This window comes from Macaca nemestrina, chromosome 14, assembly GCF_043159975.1.
Source record: "Macaca nemestrina isolate mMacNem1 chromosome 14, mMacNem.hap1, whole genome shotgun sequence".
NCBI lineage: Eukaryota > Metazoa > Chordata > Mammalia > Primates > Cercopithecidae > Macaca > Macaca nemestrina.
Genome location: NC_092138.1, coordinates 81,346,945 through 81,374,013, shown reverse-complemented (window position 1 = coordinate 81,374,013; position 27,069 = coordinate 81,346,945). Strand labels below are relative to the sequence as shown.

Genomic DNA, 27,069 nt, shown 5'->3' with positions numbered 1-27,069 from the left:
CACCCTTTCAACCTGTCAATCACAGGAACTTGACCAACCAAGATCAGGCAGTCCTGCCCAGAAGCAAAACCAAATCAGCAAAACCAGCCAGTTGAACCACAGACTTGTGAGCACTAATAGTTATTGGTTTAAGTCACTAAGCTTTGGGCTGATTTGTTATACAGCCATAGATAACCAATACAAGGTATGAATGATATACAGTGTGGATCCTCCGATATATGTCTTAAATGTCCTGCAGATGACAGTTAAGTATGAGAGGTTGCAGACTTGAGGACTTATTTTCATAACTCCTGTTCGGTTCCCCATAAATGCATGTCAGATAGGTGGATGGTTATCAAGAAAAATGGTTGTGAAGCCAAGTCTCTCTTTGAGGCAGGACATACATAATACATACATAATACCTTAAGGTCACTGAAAACATCCTTAGTAGGAAAGAGAAGCAGTTTTTAAACTGCCTGACCGCTCTCCTCCTGGACTTCATCCAGGTGTTGAAATAGTGCAGCAAAGAGACCAACACGTTAGGAGGTTCATGCAGGAGGTACTACTTAAACCAGAAAATAAAATGTCCTTAAAGAGCCAAGATATCAATGCAATATTGACACACAATTAACAGCTTAAATTTATACAAATGCATATATATTAGTCAACATTACTCCAGCTCCATAGGAAAGATAGCTGCCCAGCACATTTTACAAGGTTGCATAGTTAGAATTTGCATCCTAGTGTGTCTGACACCAAAGCCTATGCTTTTAATCATTATGTTACAGTGCCTTCCCTAGTCCTAGATGAGAGAACAAATGAGAAGTCATTAGAAAACAGGAGTAACAATTACCTTAACAAATCAACCAACCATGAACAAAATATGTATCTGACAAATGTCATTGTTAAGGTGGTGGCATTTTTTAAAATGGTGGTTCTTTTTTCATTGTTTTCTTGAGCACAGTACCACTTTTTCAATAACTAATCTTTAATTAACACTACTTAGAGGAGGGAAACATGATGCCAATTTGAGGGACACTGGAGTGAAATGACAATTAAGGAATCAGCTGGTGTTATGCCTTGACTTTATCTTAAAGGAGTGGAGGTACGTCCTATGTTGGCCTGAGCTTGGCTGCTTGGCTGAAAGAGATTCCTCTGTCCAATATTAGGGAATGAGGCTGAGAATGAGACATTTTGGAGCCAATTATTTTATTGTATTGCATGAGAGAGGATTTTCACAGTTTGACTCTGTGGTAAGGCCAGCTTTCTTCCTGGCTGCCAGGTGGCTGGCTATCCCTGGCACCAAGCACTGTGTAGCTATCCTACACAGTGAACGTTTGTCAAACTACCTTTTTATTCTTTACCTTCACTGCTGGTCTCAATTCTTATGATAAAAACTGGCTTATGTGAGTATCAATTTACCTTTGGGAATCTTTCCAGGTCAGATCAAGTATTGAGGCATTTTCCCCAGATAAGCAACCTAGACTCTATGAGAAATTTACAAAGTGAAGAGAAAAATATTTTTAAGAGACGTGCACTCAGTTGGAATTGAAACTAAACTCATCATTATCATATTTATCAGGAGTGTAATGTCTCATTATATGAGTATCCAAGTTAGATCAAGGGGACTGAAAATATTTGGACTCGACCGATATATATATATACAGCAACAATGAGAAAAAAAGCTAAAGACCCCAAGCCTCTATGCTCAATCAACAGACTTTATGTTATTTTGTATTTTATATTTTGTTTGTATCTCTTTCCAGTTTAGATAAGCAAAAGCAGAGCAGTTTGCAAAATTCTTTGCAAAGATAGTTCCCTCCTGCAAGAAGCAGGAATGCGCAATGCCTTAGAGACAACTTTGAAGCAAGAACTCTCCCCAAATGTTGCCCTAAGTCCCACTGTTTTCATGTTCACACCTAAGAAAGTCATTCTTAAACACCTCCTCAAGGTCACTGAAAACATCCTTAGTAGGAAAGAGAAGCAGTTTTTAAGCTGCCTGACCTCTCTGCTCCTGGACTTCATCCAGGTGTTGAAATAGTTCAGCAAAGAGACCAACACGTTAGGCGGTTCATGCCTGAGTACGAAGTGGCTCCTGAATGCTTTCCCCCCTGCTTCCAGAGGCCTTGCTTGATTCAGTTTGTGACTCACGCACAGCAGGCCCTGTTAGTCATAGTTTGAATTTGTTTTTCTTTCTTAATGGATCGTTCTGATCAACAGTTTAGTATTTTTGATGATCTGAAAATAAAAACAAATCCTTCTGCCCTCCATTTTGATATTTTTTCGCGCCTCAGGTTTCAAAGATCAAAGGGGTGAGTCCAGATTAGTACTGTGAGCTTTTACCAAGGTATGCCTAAGCAAAACAGAGTACTTAATTGAGGTGACTATGTCTGGTAGTTACAGGAAATACATGATTTTCTCCAAGTCACTCAGGCATATGGACCTAAGGGAGCTGGAGAAACAGCTCCCTGCTCTGGGTGTGATGTTCTCTCTTTCTGAGTTAGCCATAACTATGTGAGGAGATGGACCTGTTAATTTGCTTGACTGTAGTAATCATTTCACGGTATATGTTTATCTAAACATCATGTTTTACACCTTAAATGTATATAATAAGAATCATAATAAAACTTTTTTTTTCTAAAAAGAAGCAGTAAGATAGGAAGCTCTATTAAATAGGCATAATAATTCGTACCTGACATAACGTGTGTAAAAACTATTTGAAGGTGATACAGCAGTTATAGACCCGTGGACTACTTCTTAATTTATCATTAATACATTACTAATGCTGTCTTGAGAGAATCTACCCCCAGCTATGGATAATCTGATAATTTTATGATTTGACCTTAGCTAGCAAAGACCTCTGAAAGGTATTCTGGCCTCAATGGCCCTGTCTTGCAGATAGTTCCAGCTGGCTGGGAATAGAATGTGGCCCAGCAGGGTGCAGTGGCTCATGCCTGTAATCCCAGCACTTTGGAAGACCAAGGCGGGCAGATCACAAGGTTAGGAGATCAAGACCATCCTGGCTACCATGGTGAAACCCCATCTCTACCAAAAATACAAAAAATAAGCTGGACTTAGCGGCACCTGCCTGTAGTTCTAGCTACTCGAGACGCTGAGGCAGGAGAATCGCTTGAACCCAGGAGGCGGAGGTTGCAGTGAGCTGAGATGGTGCCACTGCACTCCAGCCTGGTGACAGAGTAAGACTCCATCTTGGGGGAAAAAAAAAAAAAGAATGTGGCCCAGTAGGGTTCATGTTTATGCAGTTGTAATAATGTCTGTTTATGAATCATAGAAAAAGGGATAATAAACCAAGAGACATTTCCATAGTTTTTCTGATTAATGTAGCCAGAAATATTAGCCTCTTTCAAACTGGCTGCTGAATTATTCCACATAAGACTTGTTACGTGTAATTATTTTGGTTTACACAGCTAGTAAGATAAAAGGACTTCACAGGTCATATATTTTTAACCAAAACTACTGCCTCTTAAAAATATGTCTAAATATAGATAAGGCTCCCTTTAAGAAAATTCTAAAAGACAACCTTCAACCTAGGTGATTTGGCTGTTTATTTGATATAATTCTTCTAATAAGTTAAAATTATTCAACTTCTGAAATATTTTAGAAATTATATTTATTGGACAAAGCAAGAGGGACATGAAATTTTTCTATATTAGTTGCATGCCAAAATAACAGAGATATATTACTGGTATAACTTTAAATAAATCTGGTTATAAAAATACAAATAATTTTCTTTTTAAAAAGTAAGCTCTGCTCTTTCCATGCCAACCACTATTTCCAAGATTGTAAAACAAAAGGAATATTACTATTTACTCTGAACTTCATCTGTGAATTCAGATTTCCACAAAAAAATGCTTGGTATTTCCATAGGAGGAAAGCAAGACAGTTTCTAATCACTTTGGGACACTGGGACACGTTGCTGGACTTTCTCTTGCTCTTTGGCTCTAACCGTTCAGGATTTTGGTTTACTGGCAGGTTCACAGCAGGGGAGAAAGAGAGCACTCGCTTCTTTCAGAGTACCCATTGTACTGAGTAGCGTGCTATGGCATTAGTTTACTAACTTGTAGTGAGTGAAGAGCCGCAATTCAAACTCTGTTTTATTCTGTGCCAAATATCTCCCAGCTCCGCGTTCGTCTTTGTTCAGTCCACCAAACACGGTATCAGGACTATAGGATTCTCTGTGTTTTCCTCCATGGGATTTCTGGTTTGCTACTTTTACAACCTGAAATGCCTGACATTGCCTTCATGTCCTGCGATTTGCGTCAGTGTGGACAGTCATCTTGATTTCCTTTCAGACTTGGGTAGAATTACCAAGAACTAAACTTGGCTCTAAGGGCAGCACACACACTCTGACCGTAAGAACTGCGGATGTACTTTTGCTTTCTTCCTGGATGAAAGTCATTTTGTTTGTTTTATTCCTGTTTTAGAATCTGAGGTGATAAATCTATTTTGCCTTTCACTTTTTGTGAGTCACATGTTGAATGAATAAGTTGGGGTCTCAATAAGGCCGCACCTATCTTAAACTATCCTACTCTTGTTATTCTTGAACTTCGACAGAGAATAATCATTTAACTTCCAGTTCTAACCTCATATGAGTCTTTTGAGAATACTAGAAACTTAAAAAGTATATACCTTTCCATTTTCTTTATTACTATTTTTTACATAAGCAAATTAGTGAAGTTATATTGTCAGTCTCCCAATTTGATTTTATTTATTTACTTTTTGAGATGGAGTCTTGCTCTCTTGTCCAGACTGGAGTGCAGTGGCGTGATTTCGGCTCACTGCAACCTCCGCCTCCCGGATTCAAGTGATTCTCCTGCCTCAGCCTCCCAAGTAGCTGGGACTACAGGAACATGCCACCACGCCTGGCTAATTTTTTTGTATTTTTAGTAGATACGAGGTTTTCACCGTGTTAGCCAGGATGTTCTTGATCTCCTGACCTCATCATAATCCTCCCACCTCGGCCCCCAAAGTGCTGGGATTACAGGAGTGAGCCACCAAGCCTGGTCCAGTCTTCCAATTTTCTTAGGATGTCTTTATACTCCCTTGACAGGCTTAAGACTGTAGCAGTTTCCACAGAAGAGGCAAAAAACACATTGACAAACAAGAATCAAATTTTAAATGACACTTGAAATGTTCTTAGAGAGGTAAAGAAGAACAGGGATTCCAAGTTACTTTATTGTAACTGGACAAAATTAGAGAACATTAGCCCTGATGTCTCTAATTATACCATTAGAGATCATCTTTGACAGTCACCTGACATCTGTGTTAGTGTAGATATGAGAAAATCAGTGTCTGAGTGGTAAATGGACCCCAAAATCACATTAACTAAAGAGGGGCATTTACAACCCCAGTCTTCCAACTCCCCATCTAATTCTCATTCTACCATGCCTCAAGTTACAAGCTAGAAAAGCATGTTCATTTGTTTATGTACTGTCTTCGAAGGGATGTAGGATAGACAGATAAAATGGAACAATTTTATTAACAAATTACGAGAAAAATGATTTTGTTCAAGTAACAGAAAAGAAACTTCAGTGAAAACAGTAGTGAAAATGACAATAATAAATGAATTCTACACCTTGGAGGGTGCCATTGCCATAAGACATTCTTTGTTATTGGGTTAGTCATAGAATTTGTTTTGTTTTGTTTTCCTGTTTTACAACATCGAACTAAAATTTCACACATTGACACATTTTGTTCTCCACATCCTTCTCTCCCTTCCCCTTCTTCCCTTTCCTGTCTTGTGTCCTAGTTCTCAACTTTCAGGGCGGCAGTCAATCAATCTTAGGGCACCCGGCTTTAGAGGGACAAGGGTAGGGCCAGGTGCAAGTAGAGAGCAAAGCATTATTCTTTGAGACTCCTTTTTTTAAAAAAAAAAATTTAGACTTTTAATTTTTTAGGCTATTGGTGGTATAACTCACAAACAGAAATTGTACATATTTAAGGAGAACAAGGTGATGTTTTGGTATACATATATATTATGAAATGATCACTGCAATCAAGCTAGTGAACTATCACCTCACATGGTTACCTTTGTGTGTGTGTGTTGAGAACACTTAGGATCTACCCTCTTAGCAAATTTCAGTTGTGCAATACAGTGTTGTTAACTGTAGTTCCCATATTGTACATTATATCTCCAGTATTTATTCATCTTGCATGGCTGAAACTTTGTACCCTTTGATGATCATCTCCCCATCCTCCCATCCCTGACAGCCACTATTCTATTCTGTGCTTCTATGAGTTCAACTCTTAGATTCCACATATAAGTGAGATCATTTGGTATTTAACTTTTTGTATCTGGCTTATTTCACTTAGCTTAATGTTCTCGAGGTTATCCATGTCAAGACGCCTTTGAATAAGGGTTCAGGTCTGGGAAACTTCACTCCCAGTCTTCTGAACACTCTTCCCTTCTATCTTTCTGAAACTGTAAGTTGTTTAACTTTATTTAAAAGCAGTATACAAATTCACGTATTACATGGAGATGCCTCAGGGTTACTATTCTTTCATGCCGCGAAATCCTTCTAAAGCCTACATTATGCAAGCCCTAGTGACGGGATAACTTCCTGTTTTAAGGCTGTTTTTTTATTTTTTGTTTTGTTCCAGAGTATTTGCCTTAGTTTTAGTCACTGTTATTTAATTTAGAGGAGGAAACCTTATGATGGTCTACAAAAGAGAGGAATAAAAACTAGGAATAAGAATTGCGTTATGAAAAAATCATTCTGGGATTTTTGGTGCTCATCATTGTAGGCACAGAGACACCAGAAGTGCACACACAAGGAGAGAAAGCCTTGTGAGAATACAGGGAGATAACTATGTGAAGCCATCTGCAAGCCAGGAAGAGAGGCCTTACCAGAAACCAACCCTGAGAGTACCTTGACTTTGGGCTTCCAGCCGTTAGAACCATAGGAAGAAGAATTCTGTTGTTTAAGACACCCAATCTGTGGGATTCTATTATGGCAGCCATAACATACTAATATAATCCTGGAGAAGAGAAAGTCAGGAAGACATGAAATAGTTCAAGTCCCTGAAGGAATGTGCCTTGGATTGGGTAGAAATTATACTTAATATCATTTGAATTATACCATAAGGTTTTGCCTTCTTTAAGAAGAAGTCCCCCATTTTCTTGTTGTGATGCTTGTATTAAACACAATTTGAGATGATGTGGATATTAAAGTGTCCCGATTTGGACACTTCTTTGACCTCCAAATGGTACCATTAAAATATTGTAATATGATAATATATGTTCACTACAGCCAAGATACCAAAAAGTTGGATAGCCTATCCTGGAGGAAACGAAAACTGAAAATAGCCACCAGTTAGATGAGTTATCAAGGTTTGGGTTGTTCAGTCATAATGAAAGCCATTCTCAGTCCACCCAAAGGACTGGATTGGACATACACCCATCTCCTTAAGGCATAAAAGTATCCTCCATGGGACCACCTGGAGAGTTATATATGTGTTTTACTGCTGTGCAGTAAAAACTTGAAGGGCTAACTCAATGGACTCGAGGTGCTCAAACCCCCAAAGAAAGTTCTGGCCTTTGACTGGCTCCCGAGAGATGACATCTGACCCTTGGAATATCCTGTGTAATAAGAGTATCTTTGTATATCTGAGATTTGGGGCAATGCCAGATAGTTTATGATAGTAATGTGAATGATAGTGAATACTTGGGATCCTAGGCCACATTGTATTAGTTTGACCTTTAAAGGGGCTGGAAACTAGCTAAGACTAGTTATGTAAGCACTTCACATCTATGTAACAGAACTCCAGTAAAAACTCTGGACACCAAGGTTAGGGTGAGCCTCCTTGGTTGACAGTACTTCATGCATGATGTCACACATTGCTGCTGGGAGAATGAAGTGCTATCCATGCAACTTCACTAGAAGAGGAAAACTGATTCCTCTGTGCTGATTTTAATCTGTATCATCTTCCTGCAATAAACCATAATCATAAGTATAACAGCTTTTCTAAAATCTGGGAGTCCTTCTAATGAATCATCAAACATGAATGTGATCTTGGGGACTCCAACACCCTTGCAATTTGGAGACACAGTAGACAAGCATATAATTCTCACCTGCAAAATCTAAAGGCTGTCTGGCAGCTCCAATGGAGGGAACAAAGAAGAGAGAGAGTCTAGCAGTCTGGGCTTCCAGAGTTTGTCAATAAAATGATTGTATAGAAGATCTGATTGGGAGTCATTTTCAATCCTCCCAAGATGACTTTTTGGGGGACTCATTAGACCCCAACACAGAGAGACTTTCCATCAACTAGCAGACTTGCTAATGTGGCCAAAAATGGCAAGCCTGAGGAAAATGCATCACTGGTATCATCTTAATGTTCCCTGATCTCTGAAGAATCATGAATATGTCTATGAGGGTAAGAGTCAGTTTTAAATAGCTGGCAGGCACAGAAGGTATAAAGCCAACTTACAAGTGTGTCAGTTGAATTAGAGCTCTCCTGCACCAGTTATTGCTCCTCCCTACCTCCCACCCAACCCTTTTGGGGTCATAAATAGCAGGGGGAAGAATGAGTGAGCATGAGGTAAGAAGCCAACTGCAATTTTTTCTTACATGAAAGTTAAGCTGAAATATCCCTGAGAACGGAGGAACTGTGAATGCCATTGGATGCTTTGGTTATTACTTAGGACTAGACACTTAATTGACTAAGTTGGGACAATGTTAATGATTTAAAATCAACTAATAGTAACCAGAAAAGTCACAGAGCCTGCTTAAGGTAGGCTTAAATAGTAGCAAAAGAACTTGCTCTGCTGAATATTTTAAAATGACAAAGAAAATAATAAGATTGTGTTACATGCAAGTTATGTTCATTAACACCAGAGTTACAGTAATAATAATCTTAGCTCACATTTTTAACTCTTGTTTATGGACCTGAAATCCTAAAAGAGAAATCAAATATAAAATTAAGAAAAATAAGTATATAGAAAGATGGTATTATAATCAAAGAATCAGACATTTCCAGCAAATTCTGGAAGATACAGAGAAGTGATTGGATAGATAGAAAAATTAACATCAACTAAGTAGCTGAAACCTAGCGCAAAAGAAGAGATTTATTGAGAGGAGAATGGATACATTTTCCCCATAAAGTCATGGAAAATTTCACACTTCAGATAGCATGGGGCTGTAAGCAGGAGCCAACTTTAAGAAAGTCAGCAAAGTAATTGAAGAACTCTGGGAGCTATTGTGTATGCATATGGCACCAGTCTGAGGCATCTACCTGTGAGATAGAGATTGTGAATGAGATTTTCCGTTGTGAGTTCCTATAGTTGACAATCATGGTGGACACTACAGCTTGACAATAACCTGACAGATAAAATGGGGCCCCCTATTTCCTCCATAAACATATGTAGAGCATAAAGAAGAGAAAGATTGAAGTTTTGAAAGAAATTCACTTAATTGGAATCTACATAGAAAGAATGTGGAGAAGAGAGAAGCAGTAATTACTGGTATAGTAGAGGAAAATGTCTCTGAGTATAAGAGAGACTTGCATCTCAACTTTCTCACCTCGAGTTCTATATCAAAGGAAACTATGTAAACTTGCCAGTCTATTCTATGAGGTTGGAAAAATAGTAACCAAACCTGATCATCATAGCCTACTAAAAGACAAAATCATTTGTATTATTGAAAATATACAGAAAATTGAAACAGCACAATTAAAAAATTAAACAGGGCCGGGGGCGGTGGCTTATGCTTGTAATCCCAGCACTTTGAGAGGCCGAGGTGGGTGGATCACGAGGTCAGGAGATCGAGACCATCCTGGTTAACATGGTGAAACCCCGTCTCTACTAAAAATACAAAAAATTAGCCGGGCGTGGTGGTGGGCGCCTGTAGTACCAGCTACTCGGGAGGCTGAGGTAGGAGAATGGTGTGAACCCGGGAGGCAGAGCTTGCAGTGAGCCGAGATCGCACCACTGCACTCCAGCCTGGGCAACAGAGTGAGACTCAGTCTCAAAAAAAAAAAAAAAAAAAAAAAAAAAATTTAAAGGTCTTGCTGTGTTACCTATGCTGGTCTCAAACTCCTGCCCTCAAAAGATCCTCCTGCTTCCCCTCCCAAAGTGCTGCATTTACAGGCATAAATCACTGTGCCTGGCTTTATTGTTTTAGTATCTAATCTAGTAGATACTTTACACAGAGCGAGACTCCATCTCCAAAAAAAAAAAAAAAAGAAAAAAAATTTAAACAAAAAAGCTATGTATTCAGAAATGAAAGAATGGTTCAACATAAGGGAAACTTTGCAGTTTAAAGTGAAAAATGACATGCTCATCAAAAAGTGGATGTAATTGATGATGAAGTGTTTTATTGATTTTAAAATATATTTATATTAGAAATAATTATCAAATTAAGAATAAAAATAAATTTTCTTAACCTCATAAAGAGTACCAGAAACTAAAGACTCAGTGCAAACCAAAGTGGTTAAAGTCTATACAATGACAATAAAAATCCATGATAGGTTTCTGTCTCAGATGTTGATGTTAGGTTATTCAGACAAAGTTAAACAGTGAAAAAAATTAAAATTTTGAAAAAAATATTTTAATAGATGTAACAAACTAAGAAAATCTCATTTACCCTTAGAGAATTTTCCAAACCCAGAAAATTTGAACTTTCCTTTGGATGGCCTTAGGGAGTCAGGAGATAAATCAAAACTTTGTGCCCATAAGAGTCTAATAAGAGATATAATAAATTAAGGTATAGAGTCTAATAAGAGATATAATAAATTACGATAAAAAAGAACTAGGTATCAGGGAGCTATCAGTGTGAACTACAAGTTAAATAGTCCACATAATGAAATACTGGCCATGTTATAATTATCTGGGATGCCCAAGGAGCTTCATACCTTGAGCTTAGCTGAAGGTGGTATGAGATTAGCAGTAACCTCTTGTCCCTGGCAGAAACAAGCAAAATTCTCTCTGGAGGAAAATACCTTCATCTAGACCTCAAAATAGTTTCTGATATTTTTACTCAAAACAATGCACAGCAGATAATCAAAGATAACTAGGCAAACAAGGAAACAACACAAAATGAACAAGAATCAGTGGGAAAACAGACAACAAACAGACCTACAGTGGCACCTCATCTCACTCAAATAAAAGCAAAGTTGTCTAAATGACCACACAGGCCTATAGGATCCACAATGCCTACCTCTCATTTCTTGATTCTTTGCTTACTCACCTCTAACCACATTGGTCTCCTTGCTGTTTTTCTGACATGTCATGTATACCATTATCTCAGAGACTGTCTAGTTATCTTCCCCCAGTTATCTATGTAACTTCACCCTTCAACTCCTTCAGATCTTTGTTCAAATGTCTTTGTCTGAATGAGCCTTCACCGATCATTCTTTTAAAAATATAATATTCCTCCTGAGGTCTTTCTGTTTAAAATGTTTCTTAATTTAAAATTTTATGGATATATAATAGTTGTACATATTTACAGGGTACATGTAAAATTTTGATATAATCATACAACATGTAATGATCAAATTAGGGTAATTGGGATATCCATCACCTAAATAATTTATCATCTGTTTGTGCTAGGAACATTCCAATTCCACTCTTCTAGATATTTTGAAATACACAATAAATACTGTATTGTGCTATGTAGTTCAATATTGTGAACTATATATAGTTGTCCTACTGTGTGCTATTGCTATGGTTTGGATCTTTGTCCCCACCAAATCTCAAGTCAAATTGTAATTCGCAGTGATGGAGTTGGGCCTGGTGTGGGGTGATTGGATCATGGGGGCAGAAGTCTCATGAATGGGTTAGCACCATCCCCTCAGTGCTGTTCTCATGATAGTGAGTGAGTGAGTAAATTATTGTGAGATCTGGTTGTTTAAATGTGTGTAGCACCTCTCCTCTCCCTTCGTCCTGCTCTGGCCATGTGAGACGTCTTGCTCCCACTTTGCTTTCTGCCATGATTGTAAGTTTCTTGAGGCCTCCCCAGAAGCAGAAGCCATTATGCTTCCTGAACAGCCTGCAGAACCATGAGCCAATTAAACCTCTTTTCTTTATAAATTACCCAGTCTCAGATATTACTTTATCATGATGTGAGAACTGACTAATATAGCTACTAAGCACTCGATGTTATTCCTTGTAACTATTGGTATGTACCCATGAACCAACCCCTCTTTATTCCCCCTTCCCCACTACCCTTCCCAGCCTCTGGTATCTATCATTCTACTCTCTATCTCCATGAGATCAATTGTTTTAGCTCCCACATATGAGAGAGAACATGAAATACTTGTCTTTCTGTGTCTGGCTTATTTCACTTAACATAATGTCCTGCGGTTCCATCCATGTTGTTGCAAATAACAGGATTTTATTCATCTTATGGGTTAGTAATATTTCATTGTGTATATGTACCACATTTTCTGTATACATTCATCCATTGATGGACACTTAGGTTGATTCTATATCTTGGTTATTGTGAATAGTGCCACAATAAAAATGGGAGTGGAGATACCTCTTAAATATACTGATTTTCTTTCTTTTGACTGTATACCCAGTAGTGGGATTGCTGGATCATATGGCAATTCCATTTTTAGCTTTTTGAGTATCCTCCATAGTGACTGTAGTAATTCCCATTCCCATGAACAGTGTAGGAGAGTTCTGATTTCTCCTAAGGTTGAACTTTCTGTCTCCTTTTCCTGATTTATTTTTCTCCATAGCATTTGACACCATACACATACTACATGTATTTTCCTGTATTTCCCCATGAAAAGGTAAGCTCTTTGAGGGCAGACAACTTTGCCTGTTTTGTTTACTCCTGTATCCACAGGGCCTAGAATAGTGTTTGATGTTCAGAAGCTCAATATGTATTTGTAGAATGAATAAATAAATAAATGTATGTAGGTAAAGTGCTTGGAATAGGGCCTGGCTGAAAATAACTACTTAATATACATCAGTTATTATTACTACTATTAAAAATGAAGAAAAGAATGCTGAACTGACATGGATTCTAACTCCGGATCACTTTTCATCAAAGTAGCCTCTAGCAGGGAACTAATCTTTCAGTGATGAGTTTTATGAAAATTATTTTACTTATATGGGAAGATATTATTACTACTTCCCATTTATACAAAGGCATAAAGAAAGAATTTGGTTTTCTAGTATTCCTCACAATACAAGGAAGGAAGCAAACTTTTGGAGTTTGATTTCTATGGCAATGGCTTCTAGGACAAAGATATTGGGAGGCTTTCAAAAGTGGTGTCGATGAGACCAATAACAGAGATCTGGGTAACTACAAATATATGGTCTATCCTGCAGTTCACCACCAATGGGTCTTCCCCAGACAAGTCCCCACACACATGACACTCACAGCATTTCCGTTTTCAATCCAGGTGATGGTGGGGACAGGAATGCCTGTTGCTGTACAGTGCAGGGTCACAAAGGAGCCAAAGGTGACATTGTGGGATTCAGGAGCCCGCAGGATCCTGGCAAAAACTGTTAGGAAGACAGAAGTGGTGAGTGATGCTCCCGTAGGAAATGGTCAAGCTAGAGTGGTCTTTTAAAAATGCAAATTAGACCATGTTCCCCTGTGTCCAGTTCTTCAGTGTTTGCTCTGTTTTAAGGATAATACCATATGCCATGGCCGAGCCTCCAAGCCGTTTATGTTATAACCCTACATTTCTCACCACTCAAGGGCACACTGAGCTTGTTCTTAACATAGAAACTTGCCCTTGTTCTTCCTCTGCCTAGACCACTCATCCCCCAGATCCTTAAGTAGTAGGTTCCTTGAATCATTCAAGTCTCTGTTTAAGTAACATTTTATCAGAAAGGTCCTTCTTAATCACCCAAAATCAAGTGTAATCCTCCCCCCATTCACTTTTCAGCAGTCTACATTATTGTCTTTACAGACCTTACAACTATCTGAAATTACCTTATTTATTTTTTACTTGTCTATAATTCCCCTTTCCCATTAAATTGTTTGAAGCCAAAAGCCTTGCCTTTTGTTGACTGCTGTATTGTTTTAGGCAGAGTTCCTGACCAGAGCAAGCACAGGATAGTAGTTTATTGAATTAATCAAATAATTATACTTTACCCCCTCAACTGTATCATAGTGAGAGGACAGACAAATTGTGTCAAACTTTTCAGATGACATATTGGGCAAAAAAAAAAAAAAAAAGATATTTTAGATAAAATGTAGGCAGGAGACTGAGTAATTTCTATTCCTTTCTGACCCTGAATCCCCACTGATTAAGTAAGAGGAAGTTATTTTGATGTAGGAAGAAATTTTACCTTTAAAGAGTGGGATTGAGGTTCACAATGGATTGTAAATTGTGGGATACTTAGATTCACAGAATCGTTAAACTTGGAAGAGACTCCAGAGATCAGCTAGATTCCTGCTCTTATCTTACAGATGTGGAAACAAAATCTTTTTTAATTTAAGTAAGTTGGTTTCCCAAGGTAACAAGTAGATGAGTGAGAAACTTGGACTCAGGTCTTCTGACTTCAAATTCAGTGTTTGTTTAAACTATTATGGAATCTTTTGGATGGCCGATTATACTGTAAATAGATTTGAAGCTCCTAGTTTTTGATTTCTAGAACTTAGAGTATGAAGCCCCAATTAACACAATGCTTTGAAACTTAGTTCTAGTTAAATTGAAATTTGTGAAGATTGGATTCTAAACTAAAGTATGGGCAGACCACATGTGCTAGATAAGGAGATACGCAGGACAATGATAGAAGAGGTCCAGAGCGGTGTTTCAAGTTGGTCTGATTGTTAAATACCTCTTAAAAAGCATTGCATAATTTAAAGAGATTAAAGAACATTTGATTTATCTGACAATTGAAGGCTTTTTGCAGATTTAAATTAATTTGACTTCCTATCTTTTGATATTGACATTTTAGATATAGAAATGTGGGGCCCAAAAGCCAGGAGAAAAGAAATGCAAGGAAGGTGCTATCTTCAAGGCAAAAAGATTATTAAAAAAATAACAAAGAACGCTGTCAAATGTTTAAAACGAAGCTGAATCTGTCCCCCAAAACCAAAATTGAGGCTGACTTTAAGTAAATCCTGGGGTCTAATTAACAAGCTACAAAAATTAAAGGGTTGAGGAACATTTCAAAGAACACTATGGAGATGCAATTCAATCAAACCCAGACATTTAACAGGGAAAATCATTAGCATTGGGGGATAAAAAAGGAAGAGTGATGATCTATTATAGACTACAAGAGATGTAAGAGACATATTACCCAAATGCAATGTATGGCTCTGCTTGGATTCTTATTCTCCCAACTTAATCTAAATTCACACGTTGTAGACTCTTAACAAGTAACACTGACAGGCATCCTAGTGAGGGTGCATCCAGGTACTCTTCTAATGTTTTCTGGTTACAATAATGGAGACATAGAGTCCACGTTCATCATCTGGCTAAAATAACTCTTGTAGGGGTTGGAGCTATGCTTGTGTTTCCTAAATTTTTTGAGTGTGGGACTACTGCATGACCATCTATGGATCCCATTGCCCCTGAGAATCTGAAACAAGCAGGATCTTTGAGAGATTTGGAAAATCTAGCACATTTCAATCTCACATGTGCTAGAAAACTGTTCTAGTAACACTGACTATACCCTTGAACTTTTCGAATCAAAAAGGCTTTTTGAATGAAAGCCTTCTGGCTGAAGATGAGCAGAATAAAAAATTGGAGAATAATGTAATTTCGATTATGTTTTACTGCTTTAATTTATAAAGCCAAGAGTTTTAATTTGGGGACTTTAAATTCTTCCTGGAAATATAGTAATCAGAAAGGTTTTATTTTGTCCTAATTTACAGCAGTTTTTTTTTCTTTTGGCTGTTATTATTTGGAATATCATTTGGGCTTATTGCAAAACCTCTGATTATCCACATTGCACAACACAAGTAAGCATAGTGTGGGATGGTAAATAAAACAGTCAATTCAACGTGACTTTGGAATTAATTTAACTAATGTACTATTCTGCCCTCCATTGGAACTTTTTGGGGGCTCCAGTGGGGCACAGGCGGGTACAGGAGTACTACTGACATTATAGGTAGCTTCATGAATGTGAGACTGCCGATAAACTTCTCCCTGAAGGGGGCAGATATACTTTCACTGACGATGGGCCTGATTAAGTGCAGTGGGTTAGGTTAAGAGGACAAAAAGGCCAGGAATTAAAGGGAAGCTGCTTCCTCCTGCACTCTCACATTCTCTAAACGATAACATAGAAACTCAACCCCCTTATTTCAGTATTGAAAGTTAGTTTCCACCCTTCCTTCCAGTCTTCCTCCCTTCTCAAAGGAGATAGCAGATGTCTTTTGGGTTTCTAATCAAATGTTTCCTTATCATAGTACTTTCTCATCCCCATTCCCCTTACCCTTGTTTATATTTTATCATAACACCACTATCTGAATCATTTGGTAATTACTGATTTATTTGTTTGCTTGTTTGTTTTTTGTCTGTCTCTCCCCTCTAGAATGTAAGCATCACAAGGGCAAGGTTTGCTTTGCTTTTTGACACGAGCTGACTGACACAATCTACATATCTATCTACGTATCTATCTCTAGTTCTAGAATCCTGCATGGTGCATATATATGGTAGGCACTCAATGAATATTTGCTAAGTGAATGAATAAATAAATGAATGAACATAATGACTTCTCTGATAAGGTTGGGGAAAGGCACTTGGATATGTTATGTGTATCTCAGTCCTATTCTGAGCTATCAGTCTCCCAGCTCTCTTGCATCTAAGAAGGATGTGTGTAAGTAAGTTCACCAGGTCAGGGCTTCTTCATCCTACAACTAGGAGTGAAGGGGAAAGAGTGCGGTGGGGAAGAGGAGGATGAGGAAACAGAAGTTATGTTAGTCTAATTCTCACATGGAATAGAAATCTTTATTTTTCATTCCAGCCTTATCAGCAATAAAGCTGATATATTTTTACCCAACTCTATCTGAGCAATTGCATAATACTCAGATTTACCATTTTCAAATATGAAAGATAAAAAGGTGATGAGGGAAATTTTGACATGTTTTTCAAGCATCATAAACAATAAAGTCAGTTGCAATTAAAAATAAATACCAGACTAAACTCCATGAATAATAATACACCTGCAATAACAAACTTGGACATAGGTCAACAGTAAATCCCATTATTTCAGTGGTAGTCACAAGCTGAAAATGCATTCTAGGTCATCAATTTAAAAAGTTATATGAAATGTTTCTTGTTAAATAAAATGGGCATAGAATATCCCTATATAGTGCTTTATTTGCATAAAAGAATATAAAAGTGTTTTGTTACATAAACAAACCACTTAATAGAAGGAGCATTAAATTACTTAGTTGGAAAGCATTTATAACTGTTTTGATATGGATTTTTAAACAAAAAAGTCATCAAACCACTCTTTCCGTACATAGTCTTATCCATAATTCTCCAATTCACTGTGAGCCCTAAGCCACTTGCTTTCCTGTGGGCAGGCAAGTGCATCTGCAACATGGAAAATAGACACAGGTAATATTTTTATCTCTGGGTTTTCTCTCATGGGATTTATTCATGAGTTTGGGGCTTTAATGTCTCTTGGGCAGACCTGCAGGCTAACTGCAAGTGAAGAATCCGATATTCAAAATTGGGCTCAAAAAGCCAGCAATTCTAAAATCTTTTATAACATACCCGCATTATATTCTCTCCTTATTTCAAAGCACTTTCAGATATATAATCAGTTTTATTATTGATTGTCATCTTAAGAAGTAATATATAGTAAAAAGATAAAGGCATAATTCACTCTGAAGTTGCACTGGAGTGTAATAAAAAGCCCAAGGGACAGGGATCCACATTAAGTCCTGAAATAAATGAGTGGTTTGGCTGGAGATGAACTACCTCTCTTTTCTTGGTAAGGGAGCAGTGCCAGAGGAATACTTAAGTCTCTTATCAATTTCTATTTCTGAGAAGTTATTTCAAAGGACACAATGAGCTCCCATGGATTTTCTTTTCCCTTGCTCTTTTGTTATTTTCTAGCTTCCTTTGAAAAGGGTTTTTAGGTTACATGATTCAAACCAGCAATAACTGATAGAAATAAATTAAGAAAAAAAATCACACAGGACCAGGCAAAATGCTTTTTTACTTGCATTTAGTTGTAAGCAACCCAGTATTTAAAAATAAGAAAACATTATCTGTACTTTATATGAGATACTAAGATAAGGAAGTATAAGGAGGTACTGTTTTAAATAATACCAGTTTAAGATTAATTCCTACAGACAACTCTATTACATGAGAACTCACGAATTTCATCCCCCAAATATCAAATTTTAGGTTAGAAGAGCACAAAGTTTGGGGCTTAATCAGAATGCAAGGAACTTTTTTTTTTTTTTTTTTTTTTTTTTTTTTTTTTTTTACAGAAAACAGAAACTGTTGACAGAAAGCTGTTAGGAAAAAGTAGAATTTTTCCCAAACAAATTTAATTTCCAGCTATTTTCCTCTAATCATATTCTACTACATATATATGTCTCTGTGCAATTAAAATAACTTAATTTTTATTGATTTGGAGCAATTGCATAATACTCCTGATCTTGTTGAAATCATCACAGTAAAAACCAAATTGGCACCTTGACATCCTAACATTTATCCAAAAACTGTAAAGCCCCCTACTCCCCGCAAAAAGTCTTTTAGTCAAAGGGTAGCTTTCTTTTCCAGTCTATGTTGGATTTATACTCTCATGCCGATTTATTTCATTTCATTTTGTTTGTATTTCCAGAGACATCAAATTTAAACATTTCTTTTAACTCGATCTTTCTTAAGAAATGCAAATGGTCAGTAAGCATATTGGATTATATAATAAAGAAGCCTATCTAATAACACTGTTAAGTGCTGTGACTTAATATTCCCCATACATTGTTTGTTATTTCTTTAAAAAATGGCACTTAGGGCTGTTTATAAGGTCGGCAAAAATAAACAGTTGAAAAGAGCTACACATTTAAAAAGAAGCCATGCAGAAAGAAAAAAAATACCTTTAGTATCTTGTTCAGGTTCACTTTCTTCTGTTAATAAAAACAAGACAAAACAAACACACACAATAAACACGCAAACAAAACAACACATCATGAAAAGGGAAATCTTTGACCACAGAAACATCAATTGTGCAACAAGATTAATTAGAAGCTGCTTGTTTCTTATTTCAGTAAGAAACAAATGCAATCAAGGGAAACTGCTGACCTTTTGAAAGCAAACTATTAAACGACATAAGATTTCAAAATGATTACTTTTAGCCAGGCAGTATTATACAGAAAATAAACTACGGCACACCTAACAATGTAGCTCTTTCATGAATTTTTATTCTAATGTTGACAATTACCCTTTCTTTCAAGGCTACAGAGTGCCTACTATTCTCATACATTGCGTTCCCCCCTCTTAGCTCAGAGTCTCCTCTTACCAGGCCCTGCTGTGAAGTCAGTGGTGTTGAATCTGGGATCTCAGCTATCATTTCTATGGCAATAGACTCATGTTGTGGTAAACAGAGGATTAGGGGGTTTCTGCAGAATAGAACCTACCACCAACAGAGATCTGCAACTCTGCACCAACACAGAAGCTGCTTGGAGAGCAGAAAAGAGCAAATCATTACCTTCTGGGAATCTACTAAGGAAGTAAGGTCCACAGGATATTGTAAAATGTTTAGATTGGATAGAAAAATTGAGAATTTATAAATGTTTAAAAGTCCTAGAAGAGAGACAACAAAACCAAATTAATTGTTCCAAAATGTTTAATATAACCATGTTAGACATAGTCCCCACATGGAACTCTAGTTTTCTTTCCTGAAGTTTTATTTGTTCATGTCAATTTGAACCTTTCTTAGAGTTAGTAATAAGTCAACTGCAATATTTATTTGTAAGTAAAAAATGGTCATGCTATTGCTAACAAACATTCAATGACAATAACAACATTCAATGCATAGTCCTTCACAGATTATGGATATTTTCATGCACATTTTTTATGTGATCCCGTTTAACTCTCACCACATCTCTGTAATTGAACATAATTGATATTATCCAGCCTAAGTTTGTGAACCTGTACATGCAGTGGAAATGATCTGCCAGCAACCGCATCATGGATGCCAAGGACCATGCATCCATCCAGATGAACTTAGCCAAGGTTGACAAGGTTATAGGCAGGTTTAATGGTCAATTTAAAACCTATACTGTCTGTAGGGCCATTCTCAGAATGGGTGAGTCAGATGACTCCATTCTCTGACTGGTCAAGACCAACAGCATCTCAAAGAACTTCTGATTGGAGAGAATTGTGAGTGTTGAATATTTGTCATAAATAAATAGTGAAGCCCTTCACTTTCTCTCCCCAAAATTAGCCCATTTTCTGGACAAAGGGTCTAAGTCTTAGAGATTTGCTGCAGGTGCAGAGCCAGAAATTCAACCCCCTTTACAGATATTGAGTCTTCCCAATGAGAAGGTCTCATATTTACACTTAACACCCAATCCCCTTACATTTAAGTGAATTTGTAATTCCTCATTGAGATTCTACTGTCTGAACTTTCCCTACCTCCATCAACTCAGTGGTACATTCTTGGTTTTTGTTTTTAAGCATCAAGTTCAAAAACTATTTAAAACTTCTAAATTGAATACATTTATTGTTAAAAGGAGATTTAGAGGTTGTCCATCAAATATACCTTCAAATGAAGAAATCTTTTTTTTACAATATTCCTAACGGTGCCTGGTAAAGCACAGGTATTGGATAAATATTAGTTTCTTTCATATTTAAAACTGGTCATCTGGACATTAGGAAACTGCAGATTCCCTGTATCACAGACTTCAATCAGGAGAAATAAAAAAGGTCCATGACTGGGCCTGATTAGACCTGAAAAATTGCATTTGAATGGCTTTGGGCTGGACACAACTTTCTAGAGCCCCAGAACAAAGTGCTTGTTTCTAAGTTTGGAAAAAAAAAACCCAAAACAAAACAAAGCAAAACAAACAAACAAACAAACAAACAAAACATACTCTCTCTCTCCCTTTTTCTTTTCCCTGTATCAGCCAAGTAACTTAGAGTGGTTGGGATGGCCATGGTGTTTTTACAGGGATATTAAGTGTCTTTATTCTGCAACTGTGGTATCTCCAAAACTTTATTCCACTAAAGTTAAAGAGTATCAGTAATTTTTTTCCATCAGTAAATTTTAAGAATTATATTCACTTGTCATTTTCTTCTCTTAGAGTGTTCTTTGTCAGGGTTCAAGGGCAACTGCAGGTCAATTCTGAGTCTCCTTTCAGTTTTGCTCCATGACCTATACAGGACTATACTTGAACTCTACTTTGAGTATAGGCTCAATTTTAGACAATGTTAATTTTCCTTTGACGTTTTTCACTTTGATGTTATTGCTGTTACTACTGTTTGTTTTGCCTTATTTGTTTGGGATTGGAAGCAGTGCAAAATTTTGAAAGAATACACCTATTTCATCCACTGTAAATAAACAGTGGATGAACTCAAGAAATGAAAGAATGTCTAAGATTTGTCATTTTCCTAGGAGGAAGCTTGGAAGTTCTACCAGAAATTATAGTTTCAGTTATAGACTATCAAAATTTCTTTCTAATGCAAATATTTTATACCTCTTTATAGATACAAATTTATATATGTTTATGCATTAACATACACACATTTACATGCATGCGCACACAATTGAGGTTACTTTAAATTAGAGAAAATTATGCAAGTAAAGTCTATAGGCCTATTTCAGTTCAGGTATAGTTATTCACTGTTTGACTTTGTTGGTCATTTTAAGCTCAAACAGTAGTCCTAGTTTTTCCACATATCCTGCTTTCCTAGCCTACTATGATCACCCTTGACTTCTGAACTTGTTGTCTTACCACTTATCAATTTTAAAATATTCTGCTTCATATTCTTTATTCCCATTTAATGACTAAATTTTTATTTAACTGTTTTATATGTAATGCATTGTTCTTGTCTTCCAAACTGATTTGTAATCTTCTTTAGGGAGGTTAGGGCTAGAACTAAACTGGGATTAGTATCACACTTTTGTTGTTGGTTTATTTTCCTCTAAAGTCCAGCACAGTCTCTTGCAGAAAAAAGAACACGCTTATTGTTAAACAAGTTATTTGCCAGTTGCATTAGTGGGTCATTTTCATCCGATTTTGTTGGAATTGTCCAATAGGATATTTAGAATAATCAATGACTGCTCTTATTGGACTAATTGGAGATATAATTTATTCAGTTCACTTCAACATCCAAGGTAAATAGTAATCCATAATTTTCTTGAAAAGTTTTATTTATGAGAAACTCAGTACCATAGTAGCAACACATTTTGAACAACTGTGCTATAAAACAGAGAGAATATCTGTAAATCAAAATCAAACCAAAACCAATCTCTTTATAATCACTATCTATAAGACCTTTTTCCTACTTCTATCCACCTAACAAGAATGAAAAAAGAAATTCATCAAATAGTTTTGTTTCCAAGATTGATAGCCACAATTTAACATTCTGATTGCTCACTTTTGAACTCACGTTTCTCTTATTTTGTGGTACTCAGAACAAAGTTAACACAGAGAGAGTCTAACAAATTCTAAGAACAGCAAGATCCTAAGTGCTCAGCTTCTATGCAGACATATTTGCATAATTTTTATTTAGTGATATGACACAGCACATTAACTTCATTGAAAATCATGAATATCCAACCCTTGTTTTTAGTATCTTCCTAATAGTTTATCTACCCAAGTTTGAACGTGAATGTTTGTGTGTGTGTGTGTGTGTGTGTGTGTGTGTGTGTGTGTGTGTGTGTTATGATTCTAGAGAAGATAAAATAAGTTTTTCCTACTCAATTCACTGTATTACTTGTTTGGAGAAAGCATTTGGAGGGGAAATCTATTGTTACATAGAAGAAGGAAAGCCATAAAGATTCCATGATAGAAATAAAAGTAAAAACATCTAGTAAAATCATACAGATTACATAGACCTGTGGAAAGAAAGAGACAAAACCAGAAGAGAAAACAGGCAGAGCTGTGGAAAGGTACTTTTTTTTGACACAAGAGTGGACGCTGCCAAGAAGAGAATAGGAATTTGGCCATGTAGAGTCAAAGTCTCAGAAGAGATTGAAATCACACATTCTTTGTGCTTTGTTAGATGGCACAGGGACCTCCTCTTTCTGCTAATGGAGTTATCGTAAGACAAAACATGCAAATAAAGCAAACAGAATTTGGAGGTGAAGCCAAATAAGATCTGGCTAGCTCCACTTTGGGAGAGGTATTTTGGAAAGGTTTGAGCAATAATCAAATACTGAAATCATGAAGGGAAAGAATTTGAGATATGTATGAAAGGGCTCCTTCGAACATGGGCATTCCAAAGAGCTCTCAGGTATACTGGTCAATTTCCTATCTCAGTGATTAGGGTCAAGTCAATGTAAGTAATAAATCATGTAGTGGCATATAGCATAAAGATTAAGTGAAGAGACTCTGGATTTAGGCTGCCTGGTTAGAAGCCTTGTTATACAATTAATTTCTAATAGGGTATTTCTGCTATATAGGAAAACTGTTAATATATGTGTACATAAATATGTGTTTTATTTGTAAATAGGATTAATTATCATATTAGTTAAAGTAGCTTTGGAGTTGATACTCTTGTGTTTTCTAGATGGATAAAAACATCACTTTTAAACATCAATACTTTTGACTTCTTTCAAACAATAATATAAATTTTTATTTTTATATATTCAGCTGGATAGAATTTATATATATATATAATAATTACAGCACAAAGAGTACGAGTCAAGTTGGTGTTATGATATCATAATTCAGTCATCTAGCTAGAATATAAGTACATAGCACTAATGAAGATATAATTTTTTGCTACCTAAAAAGACAAAGCCATATTAAAAAACAAGATGAACATCTCAGCATATAAGAAAGCAGACAAAACACAACAGATAAGCAGTCGCTGCTGAGTTCCAATTCTGTAAACAGAGAAAGGGACTTGAAGTTTGATTTCTCTAGAAGTGTACTATATGAGGTGGGGGACTGGAGGCTCACTGCTTGAAACCAAAGCAGTCATAGCATTGTAGTCAGAACATGTGTTATGCTTTTGACTATTTTAGTGACTGGGTCTGGATTGAATGCCAAAGCATTGCAGAATGGGGGCCTACAATTGCTCCTTGAAATATTTTATTTGAATGAAGGAAGTAGAGGGCAACCCCCAAAATTACTGGAAAAGGAATAAATTATTTCAGAGAGATGATGATAAGATTTACAGTGGCAAATAATAATTTCAAAGCACATTAGGAAAACAATTGCTAAGCAAGAGCAAATTGACCTTTGACTTAATGAATTCAGTAACTGGGGGATTAATTTACTCTGGAAGAAAGTAAAGAAGTTCAAAAGGAGTTTAAGAACCTCATATAATAGTATCTGTATAAAAATAAATTATAAAACAAACAGGCAAAATTGATTTACATATAATAGTAGAAATGTTAGAAATCAAAAAGATAATAACAAGCAGAGACACAAAAGATATGATAAACTCAAGCTTGGACAAGGTCAAGTGAAGAAATAATGAATCAGACGATGGTACTTAAGCCATCATACAGCCCTGAGGCCAGAGAGAAAGACTGATGGAAATGCGAAAGGTTAACTAAAAGATGGGAAGAACAGATTTAGAGCTCCAATGTATGTTTACAGGAGTGAGAGAAGTAGAGAAGAGAAGGAATAGCAGAGAGGTTGTATTTGAAGACAAAATGGTGGAGATTTTCTAGGCTTGAAGCAATACCTGAATCCCCAGATCAGTTAAAGTGGTGGCTTTTAAAACTCGAAATTCATCGAATCACTTATGAAGTTTAAGCAAGCAAACAAACAAACAATTAAATGCTGGACACACGATTTAGGTTACTGAATCAAAATTTTTTGCCTGGGTTTTGGGGATGAGTATTTTGCAGAAGTACTTGAAGACTGCCTTTCAAGTGGCAGTGGGATTGCAAACCTCTGCCATAATAGTGCATAGGAGGATTAATAAAAACAATTTGACATTGTTGTTTTTAAAATTTTTTTCATTTCTGAGATTTTGGTGCACTCATCACCTGAGCAGGGTACACTGTACCCAATATGTAGTCTTTTATCCCTCAGCCCCCTTCCACTGTTTTCCCCTGAGTCCCCAAAGTCTAATGTATCATTCTTATGCCTTTGCATCCTCATTATTTTAGCTCCCACTTATGCGTGAAAACATACAATGTTTGGTTTTCCATTCCTGAGTTACCTCTCTTAGAATAATGATCTCCAATTCCATCCAGGTTGCTGTGAATGCCATTATTTCATTCCTTTTTATGGCTAAGTAGTATTCCATGGTATGTGTATATACACACACACACACACATATATATACACATATATATACACATATGTATGTGTGTGTATATATGTGTCTATGTAGTAGTATTCCATGGTGTGTGTGTATGTGTGTGTGTGGAGATATAGATATTGATATCTATATCTATATCTATATATATATCACATTTTCTTTACCACTGGTTGATTGATGGGCATTTGGGCTGGTTCTATATTTTTGCAATTGCAAATTGTGCTGCTATGAACATGGAAGTGTAAGTATCTTTTTTGTATAATCACTTCTTTTCCTCTGGGTAGATGCCTAGTAGTAGGATTGCTGGATAAAATGGTAGATCTACTTTAATTCTTTAAAGAATCTCCACACTGTTTTCCATAGTGGTTGTACTAGTTTACATTCCCACTAACAATGTAAAAGTGTTCCCTTTTCACCACATCCATGCCAACACCTATTATTTTTTATTATAGCCATTCTTGCAGGAGTAAGGTGATATAACATTGTGGTTTTGATTTGCATTTCCCTGATAATTAGTGATGTTGAGCATTTTTCCGTATGCTTGTTTGGCCATTTGTGTATCTTTTTCTGAGATTATCTGTTCACGTCCTTAGCCCACTTTTTGATGGGATTTTTTTTTTTTCTTTTTTTGTCTTGCTGTTTGAGTTCTTTGTAGATTCTGGATATTAGTCCTTTGTCAGATCCATTATTTGCAAAATTTTCTCCCACTCTGGGGGTTGTCTGTTAACTCTGCTGATTATTTCTTTTGCTGTACAGAAGCTTGTCAGTTTAATTAAGTCCCATCTTTTTTTTTTTTTTTTTTTTCCCGAGATGGTGTCTCGCTCTGTCGCCCAGGCTGGATTGTAGTCACACTATCTTGGATCACTGCAACCTGCACCTCTCAGGTTCAAGTGATTCTTCTGACTCAGCCTCCAGAGTAGCTGGGACTACAGGCACATACCACCACACCCAGTTAATTTTTGTATTATTGTAGAGATGGGGTTTCAGCATGTTGGCCAGCCTGGTCTTGAACTCATGTCCTTAAGTGATCTGCCAGCCTTGGTCTTCCAAAGTGCGGGGATTACAGGCATGACCCAATACACCCGGTCAAGTCCCATCTATTTTTCTTTTTTTTTTTTTTTACATTTGCTTTTAGTTCTTGGTCATGAAGTCTTTGCCTAAGCCAATGTCTAGAAGAGTTTTTCTGATGTTATCTTCTAGAATTTTTATGGTTCCAGGTCTTTGATTTAAGTCCTTGATCCATCTTGAATTGATTTTTTTAAAAGGTGAGAGAAGAGGATCCAGTTTCATTCTTCTACATGTGGCTTGCCAATTATCCTAGCACCATTTATTGAATAGGATATCCTTTCCCCAGTTTATACTTTTGTTTGCTTTGTCAAAGATCAGTTAGCTGTAAGTATTTGGCTTTATTTCTGGGTTCACTATTCAGTTCCACCAATCTCTGTGCCCATTTTTATACCAGTACCATGCTGTTTTGGTGTCTGTGGCATTGTAGTATAGTTTGAAGTTGGGTGAGGCAATGCCTCCAGATTTGTTCTTTTTGCTTAGTCTTGCTTTGGCCATGTGGGCTCTTTTTAGATTCCATATGAATTTTAGGATTGCTTTTTTAAAATTCTGTGAAGAGTAATGGTGGTATTTCAATGTGAATTGCATTGAATGACTTAAAGCAATGACCATTGCTTTAGGCAGTATGGTCATTTTCACAATATTGATTCTACCCATCTATGAGCACGGGATGTGTTTCCTTTTCTT

At 36.7% G+C, this 27,069-nt stretch overlaps 1 protein-coding gene and 1 pseudogene across 3 annotated transcripts in view; one reads left to right on the top strand and one right to left on the bottom strand.

Moving 5' to 3' along the window:
* The window catches only part of LOC105481110 (muscle associated receptor tyrosine kinase), a 135,809-nt gene that overhangs the window by 53,000 nt on the left and 55,740 nt on the right, over positions 1-27,069 (bottom strand). For 2 of the 3 annotated variants that reach the window (XM_071078143.1, XM_071078144.1), the window contains exon 6: positions 13,329-13,453. In XM_071078143.1, coding sequence (XP_070934244.1) covers positions 13,329-13,453 — 125 coding nt within the window. Of the gene's footprint in view, positions 1-13,328; positions 13,454-18,965; positions 18,996-27,069 lie in introns of all 3 variants that reach the window. The other variant, XM_071078145.1, reaches the window with a different exon arrangement.
* LOC112426519 (small ribosomal subunit protein eS21 pseudogene) lies at positions 19,058-25,326 on the top strand (annotated as a pseudogene).